At 43.2% G+C, this 24,032-nt stretch overlaps 2 protein-coding genes across 3 annotated transcripts; one reads left to right on the top strand and one right to left on the bottom strand.

Moving 5' to 3' along the window:
* The first annotated feature begins 568 nt into the window (after positions 1-568).
* LOC306936912 (microfibril-associated glycoprotein 4-like) lies at positions 569-10,349 on the top strand. Of its 2 annotated transcripts, XR_013791564.1 has the most exons (6): positions 569-905; positions 5,216-5,273; positions 6,687-6,807; positions 7,962-8,119; positions 8,663-8,981; positions 9,051-10,348. XR_013791564.1 is itself a non-coding variant. In XM_079520577.1 (5 exons), exons 1-5 carry the CDS (start codon positions 814-816, stop codon positions 8,906-8,908), a joined length of 675 nt encoding a protein of 224 aa, XP_079376703.1. In that variant the 5' UTR covers positions 569-813; the 3' UTR covers positions 8,909-10,349. The 2 variants fall into 2 exon arrangements, 1 of the variants encoding a protein (XP_079376703.1); XM_079520577.1 differs by having other exon boundaries at positions 8,663-10,349.
* Positions 10,350-10,792: 443 nt separating this feature from the next.
* LOC306937028 (cytochrome P450 2K1-like) lies at positions 10,793-21,893 on the bottom strand (the record flags this gene model as incomplete). The annotated part of the gene is made up of 9 exons (XM_079520702.1): positions 10,793-11,217; positions 11,676-11,817; positions 13,973-14,157; positions 14,332-14,473; positions 14,561-14,740; positions 14,845-15,005; positions 15,119-15,268; positions 15,398-15,560; positions 21,693-21,893. 9 exons carry the CDS (start codon positions 21,891-21,893, stop codon positions 11,030-11,032), a joined length of 1,512 nt encoding a protein of 503 aa, XP_079376828.1. The 3' UTR covers positions 10,793-11,029.
* Between the last annotated feature and the right edge of the window lie 2,139 nt (positions 21,894-24,032).

Raw genomic sequence — 24,032 nt, 5'->3', positions numbered from 1 at the left:
TGTGTGTGTGTGTGTGTGTGTGTGTGTGTGTGTGTGTGTGTGTGTGTGTGTGTGTGTGTGTGTGTGTGTGTGTGTGTGTGTGTGTGTGTGTGTGTGTGTGTGTGTGTGTGTGTGTGTGTGTGTGTGTGTGTGTGTGTGTGTGTGTGTGTGTGTGTATTAACTGTCCTACGTCAAACTGAATATCAGTGCATGGTCAAAGGACGGCAGTGAAGCAAGACTTTTATTGCAGTGAATAGAAGGAAGTTGGCACGGACGATCATCTTTTAGATAACAGTTATCTAAAAGATGATCGTCTTGTTTTTATTTGCTCTAACCGTAATTGTCGTCTCCCCGCGCACAATCGTAGCACTAAAGGTTTTCAAAGAGATACCTGCCAGACGAGTAGGATACAAAGGCTGAAGGCATGCATTTACATTCCAATGGGTGATTGAGGGTCGCGCTCTACCGCAACGGCCAATCAGCTGTCCATTAATAGTTCTCAGGTCTTGTTTTTGAATCCCAACCCTAACGGCAACACCCTAAAAGATGACCGTCCGTGCCAACTTCCTTCTATTCACTGCAATACCTTGTTGACCTTGTTGTTGACACATCCTTAACAGGCTTATAGCAGTGGGTGGAATTATTTTTTTCCGCACTTGCTCAATAATTTTTTTGCGAGAAGGGAATGCATTTTTTTCCCTCCCTTCGCCAGAAGGACGAGGATAAAAAATAAATCATCGGAAGGGAGAGGATTTTTACTTTATTTTGTATTTGTTTGTGAGAAGAGGATAGAGGGTATAGTGGGTAGAGGGTATAGCAAGTGAAGATAAGATCATGCTGCTACTGTTGGTACTGGCGGTGTGTGTGTCTGTACGTGTCCACGGCGAGGGCCTGTCCATGCTGGAGGACTGTGCTGTCATCTACAGGTAGGCCTGTTGTCTGTCACTGGACCACTGTCACTGTCACATCATGGAGATTGTCTGTTTTGTTTGTGTGGAAATTCAAGGAGCTGTGAATTGTGAGCCCAGAGGGACATTGTGTTGTTTTTAGACTATAGGGACATGTGTTGGACATGTTTTATTTTATTATTATTATTGTTATAATTATTATTTATTTGTGGGCTTTCATTCCTTTATTATTGATAGGACAGTAGGCCGGCCGAAACCAACGTGCAGTCAGGCTACAGTACAGGCCAGTCGTCTGGGCCTGTTTCTGTTTTTTTCATTAAGGGTGCAGCTTTTTTTTTTTAAATAATAATAAGTGGTGAAGAAAAAAAGTTTTAATTAGCAGAAATAAAAACATTCACATCATACTTTAGTATATTTTTTGTCATGTTGATTTATATTTTCAATGAATAAAAATAAAAATGCTACATGCATTACAAAATATATTCCTCAAATACACCTGAAGTTTTGGTGTAAAAACTAACAAGTAAGAAAAAATAACAAGGGCCAGTTGCACCACCTCACACTAAGTTCAAACTTTGCCTCGTTATAGCGTAAATGACTGAATGATTCAAGAGTAAAATGAAAGAAGTAAAATGAAAGCAGTTGCACCAAAACATGATCTCTTGTAACAACTAAATATTTAAACAAGCAAGCCTTCAGGCAACACTAACTCCTACTTCCAATGCCAGAAAAAACAATGCCAGAACAAACTGAGTGAACTTTGGTTGGGAGAATGCACATTCATGAGCAAACATTATTCTTTTAAAGATGATTTTATTTTGGTATCATGTTTGCTTATTTATTGTAATGCTACAGAGGGTATGCGTGTGACAGCATCATCATAGGTGTGGGAACACCTACTGAGTGGCAAAAAACCCCAAAACTTTCTGGCCTTGACAGCTAGGGTTGCCACCTTTGAGATCTTGAAATAAGGGACACTCTTTACGCCTGCCACGGCCTTGCGGCGCAGGCGTGTGCGGCAAGGCCGGCAATAGGTTGAAGCAATAAGTTGAAGCAATAGAGCGTCGCAGTCCCTCCCCCTACCATGGACCAGGAAATGAATCCCAATGCATTTTTCCCATAGACATTTCGAAAAGTATTTATTTAAAGACGGTTACGCCACGGACAAAGCCAACTCGAGTCGTGACAACTCATGACAACACAAACAATATTTTGGACCAAACAAATAATTACAAAGAAGAAAAACAACATAAAAAGTGTTGTAACCTGCCGTTTTTTTCTTCTTTCTAATTATGTTTTCGGCCGCAAAAATTGTGTTTGTTGTCATGATTTGTCATGACTCGAGTTGGCTTTGTCCGCGGCGTAAACGTCTTTAAATAAATACTTTCTGAAATGTCTATGAGGAAAATTAACGGAGAATCATTTCCTGGTCCATGGTAAGGGGCGGGACTGCGACGCTCTATAGGTTGAAGCAATAGGTTGAAGCAATAGGTTGAAGCAATAGGTTGAAGCAATAAGTTGAAGCAATAGGTTGAAGCAATAGGTTGAAGCAATAAGTTGAAGCAATAAGTTGAAGCAATACGTTTAAGTTTCCCTTCAACTTATTGTTAATGCTATCCACAACTTTTGAAGTAGAATTTTGTTTTCCAAATGAGCATAACATTATTAAACAATCAACTATAATAGTCTACTGAAATAGCAGGCTAACCTATCCCCACATCAGCAGCCAAGATGTGGGCTATTGGGCAGGTATTAGAAATACTACTGACATGACATCTTGTAAAAACACGGATAAATAAGATGATAAATAATATAAGGTCCCATACCGAATCGATCTCAGGAGATGTTTGTCAAATGTCAAATGGATTTCGCCCTTACTGGATGTTTGGGTCATGAAGAACTGAAAATGAACTGAACATGAAGAACACGAAAAGATGAAATTACCTACCTAGGTTCCATCATGGAGTCAAATCTTTCCGGTGATAAAATGGCCACCAACGTAATCAAAAAAGTCAACCAAAGAACAAGATTCCTATACAGGATCTCCTCACTGGTCAACAAAAACACCTTGAAGACCCTAACAGGAGCCCTCGTACAAGGTTTCCTCGACTATGCATGCACCTCCTGGACGGTACCACAGCACCTCAAAGGCCCTTAAAACAGGCTACTACTTGGCCTCACTCCCCGAACCCACCTGGCTGGAATGGCTACAGGACTCTATACTAGGAGCCCCATTAGAAAATATATGCCAGCAACCCCCATAAGAGAGGATTTTTACGCAGTGATTCTCAACCCATTTAATTTCAACTACCAGTTTGACATGCATTAGTCTACGGACCCCCATTTAATGGCATTTCTATCTCTGGGCCCCCAATTCATATTGTAAAATCAATGTTAATTTAACTCTGAGGGTCCATTTGGTTTCATACCAGGTTGAAGCAATAGGTTGAAGCAATAGGTTGAAGCAATAGGTTGAAGCAATAAGTTGAAGCAATAGGTTGAAGCAATAGGTTGAAGCAATACGTTGAAGCAATAAGTTGAAGCAATACGTTTAAGTTTCCCTTCAACTTATTGTTAATGCTATCCACAACTTTTGAAGTAGAATTTTGTTTTCCAAATGAGCATAACATTATTAAACAATCAACTATAATAGTCTACTGAAATAGCAGGCTAACCTATCCCCACATCAGCAGCCAAGATGTGGGCTATTGGGCAGGTATTAGAAATACTACTGACATGACATCTTGTAAAAACACGGATAAATAAGATGATAAATAATATAAGGTCCCATACCGAATCGATCTCAGGAGATGTTTGTCAAATGTCAAATGGATTTCGCCCTTACTGGATGTTTGGGTCATGAAGAACTGAAAATGAACTGAACATGAAGAACACGAAAAGATGAAATTACCTACCTAGGTTCCATCATGGAGTCAAATCTTTCCGGTGATAAAATGGCCACCAACGTAATCAAAAAAGTCAACCAAAGAACAAGATTCCTATACAGGATCTCCTCACTGGTCAACAAAAACACCTTGAAGACCCTAACAGGAGCCCTCGTACAAGGTTTCCTCGACTATGCATGCACCTCCTGGACGGTACCACAGCACCTCAAAGGCCCTTAAAACAGGCTACTACTTGGCCTCACTCCCCGAACCCACCTGGCTGGAATGGCTACAGGACTCTATACTAGGAGCCCCATTAGAAAATATATGCCAGCAACCCCCATAAGAGAGGATTTTTACGCAGTGATTCTCAACCCATTTAATTTTAACTACCAGTTTGACATGCATTAGTCTACGGACCCCCATTTAATGGCATTTCTATCTCTGGGCCCCCAATTCATATTGTAAAATCAATGTTAATTTAACTCTGAGGGTCCATTTGGTTCCATTTGTACACTCTCAGAGTTACAGACCCATAAGGGTCCATTTGGTTCCAAACTATCATTTAGCTGGGGACCCCCTGGAACTCCCTCAAAGACCCCTGGGGGTCCCCGGACCCCACTTTGGGAACCACTGGTTTAGGCTACTTTAGGTACTGTGTGCCTCCTGCTAGAACAATTGTGCTGACTTTAATATTTCCTGTGTTTTGTTTTGTTCATTATTGTTAAATTCAGTGTTGACGTGTAGAGGCTATTTAGGAAAATAAGGAACAAACTGTGTTCCTTATTGGTTCAATAAGGGACGCATCATTTAATTCTATAAGGGATGATTCTGTATTTTAAGGCAGGGGTTCTCAACCCGTGGTTGAGAACCCCTTTTTTGGAAAAAATATTTTCCAAAAAAAAAATAGCAGACCTACAAGCTCGTAGCGCGCCACTCGGTGGCGCGCTATGAGCTTGTAGATCTGCTATTTTTAAATAGCTAAATTATAACAATGCTTAAAACACCAAAAGGGGTTCCCGCCCAAAATGGTTTAAGGTTATTGTAGCAGTCAATTTATATTGGGGGTCGGGAGGGGGCGGGGCGGGGGTCCCGAGACGTTGCCAAAGCATTTTCGGGGGTCCCCGGCCAAAAACGTTGAGAACCCCTGTTTTAAGGGACGGGTGGCAACCCTATTGACAGCCCATACATCCAAACAGAAAAGTCCTATATGTGATTGCATTTTAACTAATTTTAACTAACTTAAAACAAAATACACAGGGCAGAAAATATGACAAATAATTTAAATATACATAATTCCTAACTTTATACAGCCATTTCCGCGATTTTTTTGAAAAATGTTCATACATTTTCCACAAATAGCAGAAATAGCTGCAACATGAAAGGATTATGACGATGATGGAAAAAATAACTGTGCTTTTCTCCAAATAATGGTGATCACAGGAATGTCTCCACCCAGAGCGGCGTCTACACCATCTACCCAGATGCTACTCCCCTTAAGGTCAGTCCTGGACACTAACTCATAACTTACATCTGTACTTGAGTATTTGCATTTTTTTGGATACCATCCATCCATCCATCCATCCATCCATCCATCCATCCATCCATCCATCCATCCATCCATCCATCCATCCATCCATCTTCAACCGCTTATCCGTAGTCGGGTCGCAGCTCCACCAGAGAACTCCAGAGAAACTCCAGAGCAACATTAGTGACTTCCTCCTGGGGGATCCCGAGGCGTTCCAAGGCCAGTGAGTCGATGTGATTCCCTCAACTGTGCCTTTGTTCTGCCCCGGGGTCTCCTCCCATGCAGTGGGACGTGCCTCGAGGACCTCCCTATAGGGAGACGCGCAAGAGGCATCCAAACCAGATGCCAGAACCACCTAAGCTGGCTCCTTTCCAAGCGAAGAAGTAGCTATACTCAGTCTCTCTCGCTTGACTGAACTTCTCACCCTATAAGGGAGATGCCAGCCACCCGTTGAATTCGCGACCTTTTTCTTTCGGTCATGACCCAAACTTCATGACCGTAGGTGGGAGTAGGAACAAAGATTGCTCGGTAGACAGAGCATTTTTGGATACTTGTGTACGTCAAACTGCACGTCATACAACTATGACGTGCACTCTACTACTTTTTTTTGTTTTTCTAGAAAGACAAAAAGTACATTACGAATTAACCACTACTACAAGATCTACAAGCTTACAACACGTTGCATCGTGATGCTTTGTGAGCTTGTGGATCTTTTTCACTCGATTTTGAGTGGTTACATGCCCCCTTTCCCTTCCTAGAAGTAGTAGTGGAGTCAAAAGTACAATATAGTGTCTTTGTCATTTAGTGGAGTCAAAACAAAGCAGGCCTACAATTGTCTTTGAAAGTTAGTGGAGTGAAAGTCAATTAACTATCCAAAAATGCAAAACACTCGAGTAAAGTACAAAGTACAAACTAGTTGCCAAAAGCCAGAGTGAACAAATGTCTCTTCAGTGCAGACTTGAAAGACTCCTACATTGGACTCTTTCAAGTCTGCACTGAAGAGACATTTGTTCACTCTGGCTTTTGGCAACTAGTTTGTTTGTTTTGTTTTTTGTTTTGTAAAGCGTCCTTGGGTTTCTTGAAAGGCGCTATATAAATCCAAGTTATTATTATTATTATTATTATTATTATTAGATATATCATCTCACCTCTCTGTCCTCACATGTCCAAAACGGTTTCAGGATTTCAGTTCAAAACTATCAGATCTACAAACTCAAAATGCATTGCTTTGCACAGTTGCGCCACATATGTTTCGAGCTTATAGATCTGATGTTTTTTATGCTTTTTGTGTGACGCTGTACAGGATCAAGTATAGGGCGCTAATTTACGGTAGCCTACTCATACTTTACTGTCCTTTAGTCACTGTCCTACTATACCCCCGTGCAGGTGTACTGTGACATGGACACAGACGGAGGAGGATGGACAGTCATTCAGAGGAGGATGGACGGACATGTCATCTTCAACAGACCCTGGGCTCAGTACAAGGCTGGCTTTGGAAACCCTGCAGGCGAGTTACTAGCACTAAAATAATTGCAGTCGCAGCCTAATTTGCTGTAGGCCTATCTATCTATCTATCTATCTATCTATCTATCTATCTATCTACGTAACTCGAGAAGTAGATCTTCATACTGTATATGGAGCAGGCCTGTTCTGACATTATTCTGACATCTGCATAGACTCCATATTTGGCCATTCATGACAAAGAACTCCATATATTGACAAAAAAGGGTTACAGACATAATATCTGGGTGGGGCATGCATTTCCAAATTGCATCGTTCCAAGTAGGCCAGTGCCCAACAGGCACCACTCAGGTCTATTTTATCCATAAAGTCTCTGTATGTCGTAACTCGGAAACCGTTCGCCCCACGGACTTCACATTTGACACAAACGTTCCACACCACCACAGGGAGTGCAGTGCCCGGTGTTGAGGCCGTCAGATCGCCGGTTGACCAGAACCAGCACAAAAGCCTCTGCACAGGCTCCAAATCCTGTTCACCCCTAGATCTCCATATATGGAGCTGGCCTGTTCTGACATCACAATGGTGCACGGCCTCGCCCTTTATTAGCCAATTGATCACACCTAAACACCCCCGCCAACGGGCACTGTTCTATAATTAGTAATAATATTAATAATAGCATTAACATACATTTTTAATAATAAGGCGCAATTAAAATAATGTGTTTTGTAACTAGAAATAATGTGTTTTTGTTATAGGACAGAAATAAAAGCAGTTATAGCCCATAATGAAACACAATCATTCCTATGGCCTAATTATATAAGAATTCGCACAAGACCTAACAAAGCCTAATTTTACAGTATTATGTTGCTGTCAGCTGTAAACTGTAAACCATTATATTATTATTATGATTATTATGATTATTATGATTATTATTATTATTATTACTATTATTATTATTATTAGGCTATTATTATTTTTTAAATAGTGAAAATAGTCAATCTGCAAGCTCAGTTGTGTGCTTGTAGATATATATTATAGCTATTTTTTGCTACTTTTGTGTAACAAGGTATAGCATGACGAAGTAGCCTATTCATTTACGAAAAAAACAAGTTGAAATGTGGATGTAGAGATTCTAGAAGGGTTCTGCCCGTGCACGGACCGGTGACGATATTATGCTTTATCCACCACCTCACCTAACAGCCGAGTTCTGGCTGGGACTGGACCACATGCATCTCCTCACCACCAGGGGGCAGCGCTACCACCTGAGGCTGGACTTGGAGGACTTTGAGGGGAACACGGCCTTCGCCTTTTACTCCCACTTCTCCGTGGGCTCCGAGGCCACCGACTACAAGCTGCGGGTATGAAGACAAATCTATTCTACAACCATACCACTATAACCTCATGTCACCAGGCTTCCCACCTCGGAGGGGAAATTTAGGAAAGCCTTGTCTGTGTTTCTATATTGTGATGTGTCTAGACCGGATGGTAAAAAAAAAAAAAAAAAAAAGGAATAAAACAAAAATCTCTTATTTTGTCGGCTTTTTCGGCGTAGCTTTTGTTTTGGTGTTCATGGGGTGGCGCGGAAAAAATGTTATGGGTCACCTCGGACAGTTGTTAAGTTGCTCGATTCAGTATTTAGATATTTGATATTAATTTTATGAGACACGCGACGCGACCCATTGTAAATTCAAACCATTTTAACCATGATAGATACACTGAAAACACCCATCCTTGGTTCTGGTGACTCATTGCCCTCATATACGTGAGGGGCCTTGTTTTACTTTTATTTATTTTAACTGAATCAAACAAACTGTCTGCCTGGGTGTTCACAAAAGCCTAGCTGAGTAGACGATAAAATGAAGTGAAATATCCATTTAAATGTATGTTGTTAACCGTCACAGGTGTCGGGCTTCAAGGAGGGAGGCGCGGGGGACTCCATGACGCATCGCAACGGACGCAGGTTCTCCACCTTGGACAAGAACCAGGAGCAGTTTAACAAGGCCTGCGCTAACCAGAACCACGGTCCCTTCTGGCACGACCGCCACAGCTGTCACTACGACAACCCCAACGGCTTCTACCTCTGGCAGGACACGAGCTCGCCTCATCAAATATTCTCCATATCCATGAAGATCAGACGTGATTCCTAAACACTTGAACCCCCGGCATGTGTGTTCATGGGGGGTGGGAAACATTTGAGCATGTATAGCCTACCTGAAAAAAGTCCTTCTACATTTTCACGATTTTTCAAAAATAGCAGACCTACAAGCTTGTAGCGCGGTGGCGCATGAGCTTGTAGATCTGCTATTTTTCAATAGCTAAATTATAACAATGTTTAAAACACCAAAAGGGGTTCCCGCCCAAAATGGGTTAACTGTCCTTTTGCGCAGATCACGCAAACCTCAGCAAAAAGAAAAGGACAATATCGATGGCCTCCAACTGTAGATCTGCTATTTTCAAAAGTGGGCTTAAACTTTTCATTCATTGTGTATTTTTTTGTTCAAGGGATATTTCAGTTAAAAGAAAATGTGGGTCATTTCATCGTCTACTCATGTGCTTTTGTAAACAAACACCCTATAGAAAGTTTCGAAGTTGCTCCATATTTGATATGCATTTTATCAGACTTTTTTTAATATATAGGCTATATATTCAAAATAAATGAAAACCCTAATAGTTATCCCTTTAAGTTCAAGAGTTTAAGAGTCCTGTGGAGACAACAAATCTCTCTTTTGGGTCTCAAGGTGAGCACTTTGGTAACCCCTGCCTTGATATATTAATAATATATGAATACAATTATATTATTATTTATACATGCATAATTATGCATTTTCTTCCGGAAATGAAGGTTGTGGTCAGTGGTGGAATAAGTACTGTTTTCTTTTTTTTTTTTTTACTTGAGTGAAAGCAGACATATGATGTAGAAATACTAATCTGTTAGGGAAGAACCTCACAGGTCCATTTGGTTCCATTTGTAGAGGGGTTATGGGGTCTTTGAAGTAAAAACAAAAAGTGTGAGAGCCACTGGTCTAATCAGTAACTCATACATTTACTGGTCTTCAATTGTGAGTCTGTCCAGTGCCTCAGTGAGGTGCATAAAGTTAATGCGAGGCCAAAACAAATTTATTATGGAATACTGTAATCAAATAATTGTTCCTTTTTATGTCTTTTTATGACTGTCCAGTGTGTCCACGTCAAACGGTGAATATCAGCAGTCAAAGGGCTTTTATTGCAGATGATTAAAGTACAGTGTCCTTTGTCCTTTTGATAATCATGCTTTTATATTATTCTTTATGCAGTATATATTAAACTGTCCAACGGCAACACCATAAAAGATGATCGTCCGTGCCAACTTCCTTCTATTCACTGCAATAAAAGTCTTGCTTCACTGCCATCCTTTGACCATGCACTGATATTCACAGTTTGACGTAGGACAGTTAATACAATTAACAACTAGAAAAAGTGCCCTTCTGGGCACAGGTCTCCACCAGGAGGATAGGACTGTGTGAGATGTTTGGCAAAATGTTTAGGATTAATATAAACATGTTTTTGAGGCATTTTGTTCCAAAAATGTGTTTTGCAAAAATCAACCTGTTGGTGGCGCTATAACAGGCCAATGTGAAAAGGGTGGGATATATTCCTCAGCCTAGTAAGAAAATGTGTGAAAGATTTCACGTAAATTGCATGCTGCGTTCATGATTTGAGGCTTTTGTTCAAAACGGGGCAATCTTGCAAACTGTGAAAGCTAATTATAGCCAATTAGGATGGAATATGAAATATCGGACAGATCCGACTTGAGCACATGACCATAGAGATAGTGTGTAACGATTTGTGAGATTTTTGGCCAGAATCTGGAGGAGTAATATCAAAAAATGTGTTGTACAAAAGTTGGCCTCCTGGTGGCGCTATAAAAGGCAGATGCGGAAAATGCAGGTCAACGGTTTGTCCTTGGCCTCTAGGGAGTGTGCATGCAACGTTTCACGCAGATCGGTGCAGTTTTAGGTAAAACATGTGAAAAGCTGCCTCATGGTGGCGCTATAACAGGCCGTTCTGGAAAATGTGGGGCAGAGGTTCATCGTTGGCATCCAGGGAGTGTGTGTGCAAAGTTTGGCATCGACCGGGTTAACGGTGCCGGAGATTAGCTGGTAACGGACGGACGGAAGGACACACGGACACACGGACGGACACACACACACACGGACGGAGTGCAAAACATACTCTCTCCCCATGCCTTCGGCCTGGTGGAGACAAATATTCTGCAAGAACTGTCCTATTTAGAGTCGACTGACAGCACACAGCTGATGAGGTGAAGGGCTGAGGGTGAAACCGACAGTTGCCGTCAGATCCAGTTGATCCTCTGTTACCCCAGGTGGAGGAGTGAAACGAAAGCGCTGCAGGAGAGAGGTGAGGAAGAGGAAGACCTCCATCATGGCCAGGCTCTCTCCTGGACATGCCCTATGACCTGAAAAAATACGTTATTGCAACTGTTAGAACTGTGGTTGAACTGGGGTGCACCCATCAGGACCCAAGGAAGCTGTGTGCGGAAGTGTTTGTGTCGCCCCCCTATGGGCACAAGTGAAAGCACTTTGAGTTGTGCTCTATTGAGGCCCTTGGATTAAGAAATATCCCTCACGTGGGTGAGGGCTATTTCTTACAAGAATATTAACTTCCAAATCCAATCATTTAGGCAAATATAATGTATAGGTAAAGGCTATGGCGTATCAAATCTGTGTTGGATGGCCATTTACATGATGCACAAAACCATTTGAATCCAAAATGGTGAAAAGAAGATAATCTCATTTTTGAGGGGAATAAAGGGTTAATATAATCTCCACCCGTCAGCTTGGCAGAGATAATTACAATATGCCTGGCAAAACTGCAACATTCACACTCAATACTGAAAAATACTAAGGCATTTACCTGCAGAAAAGGGCATGAAGGCATCTCTCTTGACAAACTGGCCCTCTTGATCCAGAAAGTTATTGGGGTTAAATGTGTGTGGACTTTCCCATTCAGTCTCATCATTCAGGACAGAAGTAAGTAGAGGAATCACAGGAGTTCCCTGTTCCCAAAGAGAACAGGTCTATTACATGATGACCCAAAACATTGACTACTGTTTCATGTTTTCAGAGGAACATATGTCATGCACAAATATATTCTCTTTTTTAGGGACCAAGAAGTCACGCAGTGACTTTGGTCACTTATTGTTTTTGTGTTTATTTTTCTTCTTCTCCTTCTTCTTCTTCTCCTTCTTCTCCTTCCGCCAAAAATAGCTGTTCTGACTGAATGGTGCAGTCGGTTTTCGCGAAACGCGGTAATCTGGTAGAGGGCCATGCCAAACGGTGAATATGCGAAGCCCAAGACGATTGGCCAAATGGTGGCGCTATAGCGCTCAATTGAAAATGCTAACTTTGAACGTGCATAGCTCATGAACCGTTTGACCGTTGGCAATGATACCCATATGCGTCTCCTCATGCTGAACAACTTTCGTGTTCTGACTTTTGACCTCTGACCTTTAGATCACCCGCCATTTTGAATTATATGATCAGTACTTCTTCTCCTTCTCCTTCCGCCAAAAATAGCTGTTCTGACTGAACCGTGCAGTCGGTTTTCGCGAAACTTGTCAACATGATAGAGGACCATGCCAAACGGTGACTATGCGAAGCCCATCATGATTGGCCAAATGGTGGCGCTATAGCACTCAATTGATGCAAAACTTGCAAACTTGCAAACTTTGAACGTGCATATCTCATGAACTGTTTGACCGTTGGCAATGACACTTTGATACACATATGTGTCCCCTCATGCCGAACAACTTTCGTGTTCTGGCTTTTGACCTCTGACCTTTAGATCACCCGCCATTTTGAATTATATGAAAAACAGTTCAAATGTAACTCCTCCCAGAATCTTTGCTCAAAATGCACGAAAACTTCTACACGTGAACTTTGGACCTATACGGACAAATAATCGTAACACATTTTTTCTAAGTGAAATTTTTTTATGAACCAATGAAAATTGCTGGTTTGTGAAAATTCAGTCTCATTTGTGCATGTTGTTCTTATTGTCTCCACCAGGCCGAAGGCATGGGGAGAGAGTATGTTTTGCACTCCGTCCGTGTGTGTGTCCTTCCTTCCGTCCGTCCGTCCGTCCTTCCGTCCGTCCGTTATCAGCTAATCTCCGGTACCGTTGGCCCGATCCATGCCAAACTGTGCACACACACTCCATGGATGCCAACGATGAACCTCTGCCCCAAATATTCCTCAACGGCCTGTTATAGCGCCACCATGAGGCCGATTTAGGCAAAACACATTTCTGTAGATTACCCGTACACATTTTATCCATACATCACACAATTCGGTATACACTATCTACATAGTCATGTGATCAACACGGATTTGCACCATTTCCCATCTTCCATCCTGATTGGCTAATATTGGCTTCCAAAGCTCACATGAATGGTCCGTTTCGAACAAAATGCCACAAATCACAAAAACAGTGTGCAATTTCCGTGAAATTATACACGCACATTTCCACTAGGCCGAGGACGACATGCCACTCATTATTTTCCAAATCAGCCTCATGGTGGCGCTATAACAGGCCAATTCCTGTTTTTAGCTATAACTGCATCAATCTGTATACAACTTATGTATGCGCACTCCCTAGAGGCCATGGAAAAACATTTTCCCTGCATCCCTCCACATCTGCCGGTTATAGCGCCACCATGAGGCCGATTTCTGCTAAACACATTGCTTATGTTAGTCGCACAGATTTCATCCAAATCTCACGCAAATCGGTACACACGATCTCTGTAGTCATGTGATCAAGACGAGTCTGTTGGATTTCTCAGATTCTACACTGATTGGCTAACATTGCCTTCCAAAGTTTTCAGGAGTGGCCTGTTTCGTTCAAAATGCTGCACATGTCCTGCTCATCCAGAATTCTATCCTCAGAGATGCTATGAGTGATCTGGCTCTGCATTTCCTCAACAAAATGAAGAAAATTGTTGCAAAAAACAGACAAACAAAAAAACATGTTTATATTACTCCTAAACATTTTGCCAAACATCACACAGTCCTATCCTCCTGGTGGAGACCTGTGCCCAGAAGGGCACTTTTTCTAGTTGCGCATTGTTCTTCTTCTATCTTGGTCCCGCTTTATCGCTGCTTGCAGCTATATTTTCTTTTTGAAATTGTACCGGTAATTTAAAAGTAATTTACCTTCTTGATGAAATAGCCCTGGAAGGTAACATCTTGGCTAGTGATGTGAGGAATTGACAGAGGAACAATGTTGGCTACTCTCTGGATCTCATGGATAACAGCATCAGTGTAGGGTAGGTTCTTCCTGTCCTCAACAAGCACCTGACGACTTCCAGTCACCCTGCTAAGCTCTTCCTGAACCTCATCTGGGAAAACGGGAAAGGAATAAGCATTACAATAATCCTACAGTCTCATAAGAACTTTAAATAGAATTTCACCAGAGAAAGCTATAGTAGAAAGCTATAGAGCTATAGAGAAAGCTATAGTATTTGTCGGCTCATATCTGTCATCAGATATGTCATAGTAATATCATAGTCTACCTTGAATATGAGGGTACTTGGCCATCAACAGTAGACCCCATCTAATTGTATTTCCTGTAGTATCAGTTCCAGCTGCAAACAAATTCATCACACTGTAGACCAGGTTGTCATCATGATAATGTGAATCCATGATTCCAGAGTCCTAAAATCAACAGACAGGTGACAAACTAAAATAACTGTTGATGGGTACAATAGTAGCATAAGAGCACTACTAGAATGTATATTTTACCTCCAAACCCTTCTTCCGCATCAGGAATGAATCTATAAAGCCTCTGAGCATTTGAGGGTTCAGAGTTTCCTTCAGACCCCTAATTAGTCTTCTTGTCTCCTCCCTGTTGTTTTCAATAATCTTCATCAGGAGCCTCCAGGTTTTCATCCAAGGGCCGAGCCAGGGAAAGACATTGTACACCTGTAATGCAAATAATGACATTTTAAAGTTAGGGTTACACCATGGTTTCCATCTGTATAATTAATACAGATTAAAGACTATAATAACAGATTGTCCTTTTTTACCCAAATGGCAGCTGATCCTGTAAGACGTATAGCTTCATTGTCTCCGTTCACCAATGCTTGGAACACAGGATCAGTGTATTCAAACCTGTCTCCATAGACAATGGTTGATATAACATTGGACGCTGTGTAATTCACTGCCTGGGTTGAATCAAAGGCTTTGCCTGTGACAAACAGAATCCATATTAGGTCAAGTTATGCATTTAATATTTATTTTGAAATTAACATTTATTTTTATGTGGCATTATGACTTCCACAACAGTACAGATTTGGTTACCTTCATGTTTTTCAATTGTGTCAATCAGGTAATGACATTCCTGTATGATGTTCTCTGCACTCATCCTCTTTCCCATGCCAAAGTCTCTCAGGTTAGTCAAGGCAAAGCGCCTCATCTCTTTCCAGGACTCACCATTGGAGAAAATTATACCTACACGCACGCACGCACGCACGCACGCACGCACGCACGCCAAAAAAAAAGAACAAAAACATTAGCCTTGTCCAAGGCAGAAAAGATGTGACAAATGAACTGAGTTACACAAAACATACAGAACTTTACCATGTCCTTTATTGAAGTCATAGAATACAGGAGTGATCTCTCTGTCTCCAAACTCCTCAGCATAGTTGACCAGAGCCTGTTTGACCGTCTTGTATCCTGCCAGGACCACTACTTTCTTATGTCCAAGGTGGATTGTGAACACTGGTCCATATTTCTTGGACAGCTATAAAGACAAAGGTCCTCATTCACAACGGCGTTTACGCTCATAAAGTGACGTTACGTGAGCGGAGCGTGAGCGGACAGGCATTTACGTGGATTCCCACATTACGTGGGAATTCATGAACTTGAACGTGAACTTGACGGTGACGTGGGTTGGTCGGAAATTCCGCTGAAAGCTGCGCCACCTCTCATGGTCGTGTACGGCTTGCGTAGATTTATTAAGAAGGCTTTAGTCTTCATGCTGAATCAATTAAAAGTCCCCAAATCTCAGATAAAATATGTAGGCATGTGTCCCCAACATTGGTCGCACATAAAAAAAATATAGCCTATATAAAAGCCAAGTATCACTTGTATGCCTAAATGCATGCATTCTAGAGGCAGGTTAGCCTAGAGTGCCATACAGAAACTGCCCCTGCAAGCCCGACACCTTTTTTATTTATTTATTAGGATATTTCTAGCATGCGCGATTGCGCTGCTCACTTGACAGCTTTCTACTCGCAGTGCAACGCGCTGTGAGCTTGTAGATCGGCTCTCGCAGACTCGCGCTGCATGTTAAAAAACAAACTCACAATTATAATAAGAACATACACTTATCTGCATTCTGCACTGTACGAATCCAACGTTGTTTAGTGTAGTAATGTCTGCAGTATAGGCCTATTTAAATTGTTTCGTTATGGAGCTCCTTTGAGTCAGTCTGACTGTCGGTGCGTGTGTGTGTGTGTGTGAGGGGGGATTAGCCCTATATAAAAAAAATAGAAGACCACATTAGCCTATTTGAATGAATGGCATCAGCGTGTTTGAAAGTCGGCCAGTCATATCATAGTTTTAAGCCAGCTCACCTCCACTCGCGCTTGTTCACAAACATGACGGACAGACAGACAAGAAAGGCTGTTGATGATGATTTTTATTACCACTGTAACTCGCTGATCAGCATGTTGACAGAGACTCAGCCAATTAAAGTTTCACGTAGGCCTAAATGCATTTGCTGCAAGCACCTATCTGCCTCCATTTGCGTCGTGGTATTAATTTATAATATGTATATTGATCACATGCGGACGCCACACAGAATAGCCAACTCTTACCTGCAGCTGAGGAAACATACAACGTAGTTGGGTCGGATGAAATATAGCCTTAAGTCCAAATCCCACAAGAAAAAAAAGAAAGAAAATATGTCCTGTGTCCATGCATGTCCTGGATATATTTGCTTTCCAAATCCGACAGTGCAGGGCAGGGAATCAATCACCGCAGTAGACTAATCAATAGGGCCTTTTATCATTGCCGAGTTTTATATAGCATTTGGTTGTGTGGTGAACAATACAAATTAACTTCTTTCTCATTATGTGAAAGTAACTGTAACATCAGTTAACTTATTAACGTTCTGACATTTAACAAGGAGTGAAGCAATGCGTGCCAAGTTGGCAAGTTTCGTTTATAATTATATACAAAACTTGCGCTGTTTGCTTGAAGATCTGTCCATGCAGAGACCCGCCTGTCAAAATTAACTGCTCTACAAGCTCATCGCGGCTGTTGTATATAATTTAAAGCCCGGTGCAGGCTATGATGACGTATTTCGATATTTCCTGTTGCCTTATATGGTGTGGGATGGGCGTTCTAACCAGGCGACACCAGGCGAATCGCTTGGGAAAAATGCGGAAAGGCTACACTCTGCGATCCGCACAAATGAAGTGATTACACCAGCTTCCCTGAATACGACGGGAGCAAATCGCAGCGTGATCGGACAGAGAAATACGATGATATTTAAGTTTTATATCGTTCACAAAACTTAGGCGGGGAACAGCCCGCGACGTCCTCGTGAAGGCAGCCCTTCTGTATCTGTTTACGCATACGTTACACTGCGGTGTATTTCTCCTTTGTGAATGAGGACCAAAGTGTGAGATGTGTAAAATGATGCTCTACAGCAGTGGTTCCCAAACCTTTGAGCTGAAAATAGCAGATCTACAAGTTCACAACTTGTCGCGATACGATACGTTCTGAGCTTGTAGATCTGCTAAGTTAAGTTACGTTTTTTAACATTTTTTTGCGAGTGAGAATTTCTTACCCTACTTTCCAACACTGCAAGTTCCACAAAAAACAGACGGCCTACAAGCTATCAACCACATCATGGCTGTGACAGCTCTTAGATCTGTTCTTTTGAGTCACAAAGGAGACAGCAGTGCAATAGGAATAATGTTGTAATTTAACCCAAATGTGACAGTCATGTCGTGTCTATGGTGCCTGCGTGCAGAAATGTCAATGGCTCAACATGAGTATATTGTCATTGTTGCGAAGGCTCTCAAATGGATCTCCATATATGGGGATAAAAGGCTGTCACTTGGATCTCCACATATGATGATGATTTATGGCCCATATGTGGAGATAATGGAAATATCCAATGCTGACATCGGATTGATGTGGGAACCCCATATAGGGATGTACACGTGTGTCATCGTCATATGCGATTGGATAGCATTGTCATTATGACACACATATAACTAAAAAGTATAAAAGGATTACAGTCAGAGACTTAAGGTGGCAGAATATCTTCTAATATCTTTGGCCTGAGTCAGTTGGATAGGACGGAATATCTGGCCAAGCAAATTATAGAGCTTTTCATTGGAGGTTTCCACATCCCGGTTAAGTTCGTATCGAACACCACTGTCGTGGGTCCTAACTAAATAACCAGCACTGGTTCGAGCTATTTTACATGGTCCTTCGAGCCGGATTAGGGCGTACGGCAGTAACAGGATGTCGGAGGCCTTAGAGGATGGTGGTGGGACGGATTCCCCAGGAGCCAGGAGGTTACAACACCAGGTGGTATAGCTTGTGGAGCAGGTAAGTTCAACAATCATCATTTGGGCCCAGGGCCTACGGGCTCTGGACGTTTGTCTCCAGAGTCTATGGGCTCGGGAGGTCCTGGGCATCAGTTGGTTAGATGCCGGGGACCCGAAGTGGTGGGACACACTTCGAGGTTCGGGACATCGGTTGGTTAGATGCCGGGGACCCGAAGTGGTGGGACACACTTCGAGGTTCTGGACATCGGTTGGTTAGATGCCGGGGACCCGAAGTGGTGGGACACACTTTGAGGTTCTGGACATCGGTTGGTTAGATGCCGGGGACCCGAAGTGGTGGGACACACTTCGAGGTTCTGGACATCGGTTGGTTAGAGGCCTGGAATCCGAAGTGGTGGGACACACTTCGCCTTCGGAGCAGGTGGGCTCCGGAGGTTCTGGACATCAGTTGGTTAGATGCCAGGGACCCGAAGTGGTGGGACACACTTCGCCTTCGGAGCAGGTGGGCTCCGGAGGTCCTGGACATCAGTTGGTTAGATGCCAGGGATCCGAAGTGGTGGGACACACTTCGCCTTCGGAGCAGGTGGGCTCCGGAGGTTCTGGGCATCAGTTGGTTGGATGCCAGGGACCCGAAGTTGTGGGATTTCCATGTCCAGCAGAGATTGAAGGACCCGGCAGAGGACAGGAAAATTCATCTTCAAGACGGCATGGGAATCGATTCTTGGGACAGCAGAGCAGGCTCGGACATCAAGAACTACGATGGATATACCACCGATGGCGGAATCTACGGCCGCCGAGGAGGAGCAGCGAGACACAGCCGCCGATGAGGAGGAGCAGCGAGACACGGCCGCCGATGAGGAGGAGCAGCGAGACACGGCCGCCGATGAGGAGCAGCGAGACACGGCCGCCGATGAGGAGGAGCAGCGAGACACGGCCGCCGATGAGGAGCAGCGAGACACGGCCGCCGATGAGGAGGAGCAGCAAGACACGGCCGCCGATGAGGAGCAGCGAGACACGGCCGCCGATGAGGAGGAGCAGCGATACACGGCCGCCGATGAGGAGCAGCGAGACACGGCCGCCGATGAGGAGCAGGAAGATACAGCAGCCGACGAGGAGCAGGAAGATACAGCAGCCGACGAGGAGCAGGAAGATGCAGCAGCCGACGAGAAGCAGGAAGAGGCAGTAGCCGATGAGGAGCAGGAAGATACAGCAGCCGACGAGGAGCAGGAAGATGCAGCAGCCGACGAGGAGCAGGAAGATACAGCAGCCGACGAGGAGCAGGAAGAAGCAGCAGCCGACGAGGAGCAGGAAGAAGCAGCAGCCGACGAGGAGCAGGAAGATGCATCATCCGACGAGGGTCCAGCTCACCAGGAAGACACAGCATCCGACGAGGGTCCAGCTCACCAGGAAGACACAGCATCCGACGAGGGTCCAGCTCACCAGGAAGACACAGCATCCAACGAGGGTCCAGCTCACCAGGAAGACACAGCACAGCATCCGACGAGGGTCCAGCTCACCAGGAAGACACAGCATCCAACGAGGATCCAGCTCACCAGGAAGACACAGCATCCGACGAGGGTCTCGTTCACCAGCAAGATACAACATCCGACGAGGGTCTCGTTCACCAGCAAGATACAACATCCGACGAGGGTCTCGTTCACCATGAAGACACAGTTGGTGAAGGTCTGGCGAGACGCTTTCAATGGGGTGGTCTGAATGGCTGACGTTTGCTGTTCAAGCCTCCGTATGCTTGTATTGGGGTGGCCTGAGGGGTCCACTGTTCAAGCCTTCTAGATATGGTACAGATTTCCATGGGAAATCTGGGGGTGGCAATGTGGCTATCATGAGAGCATTGTCTGAACAGCATGATGATGCAAGGGCATCGGAGCTATATCAACCCTCCCATAGATGTTGGAGCAGTCGGAGGACGGAAGCGGAACGCTCTGGTGGATATCATGAGAGCATTGTCTGGACAGCATGATGATGCAAGGGCATCGGAGCTATATCAACCTTCCCATAGATGTTGGAGCAGTCGGAGGACGGCAGAGGCTTTGTTCACCGATAGGATATCGAGATGAAAGTGCAAGCTGACAGACCAGAAGTCCAGGTTCATAGGGACCGAAGTAGTCCAGCAAGGAGGCTGGACGGTCACTCTTGCAGAAATGACCATGAGCATAACCGGAGACGAACAGGCATCATGCATGGTACGGTAGTAGCACCCCAAGGGCCAGGTACGCTCTTGATGCAGTGGCTCGAAGAGCCAGGTACGCCTTCGATGGGGTGGCCCAAGGGCCAGGTACGATCTTGATGCGGTGGCCCAAGGGCCAGGTACGCTTTCGATGGGGTGGCCCAAGGGCCAGGTACGCTTGCAATGGGCGAACTGTTCAAGCCTTCTTGATATTTTACATATTTCCATGGGAAATCTGGGGGTGGCTGTTGCGAAGGCTCTCAAATGGATCTCCATATATGGGGATAAAAGGCTGTCACTTGGATCTCCACATATGATGATGATTTATGGCCCATATGTGGAGATAATGGAAATATCCAATGCTGACATCGGATTGATGTGGGAACCCCATATAGGGATGTACACGTGTGTCATCGTCATATGCGATTGGATAGCATTGTCATTATGACACACATATAACTAAAAAGTATAAAAGGATTACAGTCAGAGACTTAAGGTGGCAGAATATCTTCTAATATCTTTGGCCTGAGTCAGTTGGATAGGACGGAATATCTGGCCAAGCAAATTATAGAGCTTTTCATTGGAGGTTTCCACATCCCGGTTAAGTTCGTATCGAACACCACTGTCGTGGGTCCTAACTAAATAACCAGCACTGGTTCGAGCTATTTTACAGTCATTGTTATTTGTACACTACTGTGTGTGGTGAAAAAAGAGAGCCCTAGGGGTTTGGTGCCTGTGTGGAGACCCTTGCACCCCCTATAGTTTACCCCCTACTAGTTTAAAGTAGGCTATACCATGCACCCTATTAAGCAAAGCTTAATTTGACTGATTGGGTTGATGGAGGTGACGCCCAAAACACACACCATGACTGATTCAGGTCCGTTTACACACAGCACCATGGCGGAGAGCGCAACTTATCGCAGCCATAATAGCAAAATGACATTGGTCACACCTCCATCTCTTAAATTATGTAATATAAAACATGGCGGAAACTATGATGCGCATAATGGAGGCCAAAATGTGAGGTCTAAATTTTAATGATGCAAGTCTAACTAAATATATTTTAAGACACTCATTTGATAATAATGTTCACTTACAGGTGTTTTTTCTTGTCACAGACAGTATGAAACAAAGCAACATCTGAGTAACACAATCTTACATGACAAAGGGATGTGTGTAGACTACGGAGATCGAACTGCAGTAAGTTTCCAAGCAGAGGCAGAGGCCTGGGTCCTGGAGGTTCCTTCCTTTGTTCCTGGGTGTTGGAGGAGAGGAGGTAGAGAACAAACAGAAAAATCACAGCTCCCAGCAAAGTGATTGAACTGGCAGACTGGAAAAGATGATCTTCTAAAAGACACATTGTATTCAAACTCTCAACTTGCGTCCCTGAAATGAGCTGGTAAATCGTGCTTCCCCTGAATTCTAAAGTAACTCTCTTTGTTTGTGGCAACTGGTGCATTATGCCAAAGCCACGCATGCAGCTGGAGGTAATAATTAATTTTGGGTGCGTTTCATTTTGGAGTACTGGGTGTCCAGGCTGGCACACAGCACCTGAAACCACAACAACCTGCAGCTGTGTTAACCCATCAAAATTCTCTCTCTCTCTCTCTCTCGCTCTCTCTCTCTCTCTCTCTATATATATATATATATATATATATATATATATATATATATATATATATATATTCTAGGGGCATTTTCTGCCTTTATTGATAGTCTAGTAACAGCCGGTATCAAATCAAATCAAACTTTATTCATGAGCACATTTAAAAATGACTGTCATCGACCAAACAAGTAAAAAGTAAAAAAAAAACAACCCATATAGCATCAACAATACAATCAAATAAGATCAATACATCAATATCAAGCGAGTACATATATATAATAAGACACTAAGATAAGAGGTGATCAAATAAAAGGTTGGAATTAAACTAGGTTGTGATTAAAAGCCAGGTCGAAAAAATGGGTCTTATAAGCAAAGGCTTGAAATGAAATGAAATGATTACTATATTTACCCAGGGTATCTGGGCTAAGCTCAAGAACTTGTTTCCAGCCAGGCCCTGCTCATAGAACATTTCATCGTAGTGGTTCAATGCCTTGTTCAAGGGCACTTCAGCGGTGGTAATTTTAACGTGTCGGACCGCTGATTCGAACTGGCGACCTTCCGGTATCAAGACCGCTCCGCAATCCGTTCGGCCACCGCTGCTTAAGTCTCAATGGACTGGGCGGATCTGATGTGAAGAGGAAGGCTATTCCATGGGCCTGCGCTTGCTCACAATGCACAGTAGGGACCATTTTATTTTGACCATCAAGTCAAAATTCCTGTCAAATCTTGTGTGTGAGACATGACCTTTGACCTGATCCAAATATCTCAAGAGAAGAGCAGGGAGACAAAATACAACCACCCCAATTGTATACGTTGTATTATAAACCCCATTTTGGGCGGGAACCCTTTTGTGTTTCAAGCATTGTTATACTTTAGCTATTGAAAAATAGCAGATCTACAAGCTCATAGCGCGCCACCGAGTGGCGCGCTATGAGCTTGTAGGTCTGCTATTTTTGAAAAATCGTAAAAATGTGGCGCAAATCTTTGAATATATATTCTTTCAAAGTGAATGTTTTTTAACTCGGGTCTAAATGGATTAACATACTCTTCCATACATATTGGACAATATTAAAATCTATTAATTACAAAAGGTTACATAGAGGCGTTTTAACCCTTATTTCTGGCATATTATTGGCAATAGCCAATCTACAAGCTCTCAAGGCATTGGGAAGTAATGTGAGCAGACACAGTAAGTATTCTAAACCACTGGGAGGTAGACTGCAGGCACTTCTACTCAAGTCAAGAGACTGATGGAATAAATGAATAAAATGGGCTACGGTTTGTTGTTGAGTGGTGTAAACCACTCCTACAACTGGCTTTATTAGTCTGTCTGTCTGTCTGTGCTCAAAAAATGAGCACGGTTGCTATGGTCACCCAGTTCACACGGGTGTGATTTCATTACGTCAGACATTACGTCAGACCACAGCTGATCAGTCTATATAAGACCTTACACCACTCAGTTCACACAGGTGTGATTTTTTTAAACATATTAAACACATGTCGGTTAATATAATCCAATCAAAGACTGTGGTGTTTGTAGTTGGTCTGCTTCCTTCACTTCTATTGATAAAATAAATGTATATCATGAGGTCAGGTATAGGACCAATAATGGTTGATATGTGATTATGCTGTAATTAATCCTCTGAAAGACGAGTTCAGTTAGTACCACAACAATAGAATGTCAGCACTCATGCAGGGAACCTGGTTTCAAGTCCCAGCTAGGACATGAAGTTGATGGACTACAGCTTAATGAGCTGATGAACAACACTAACTGTGGCAGCAAGAAATGAATGCAATAACTATTGACAGATCTATTTATGATTATCCAATATAGTCCAAAACTCGCTCAACCTCAGATCAAATGCCTGGATGCGCTATGTCGTACCCAACACC

Source organism: Electrona antarctica (assembly GCF_951216825.1).
Source record: "Electrona antarctica genome assembly, chromosome: 14".
NCBI classification, from domain to species: domain Eukaryota; kingdom Metazoa; phylum Chordata; class Actinopteri; order Myctophiformes; family Myctophidae; genus Electrona; species Electrona antarctica.
The sequence above is the reverse complement of the archived record's forward strand: the minus strand, read 5'-3'. Positions and strand labels throughout refer to the sequence as shown.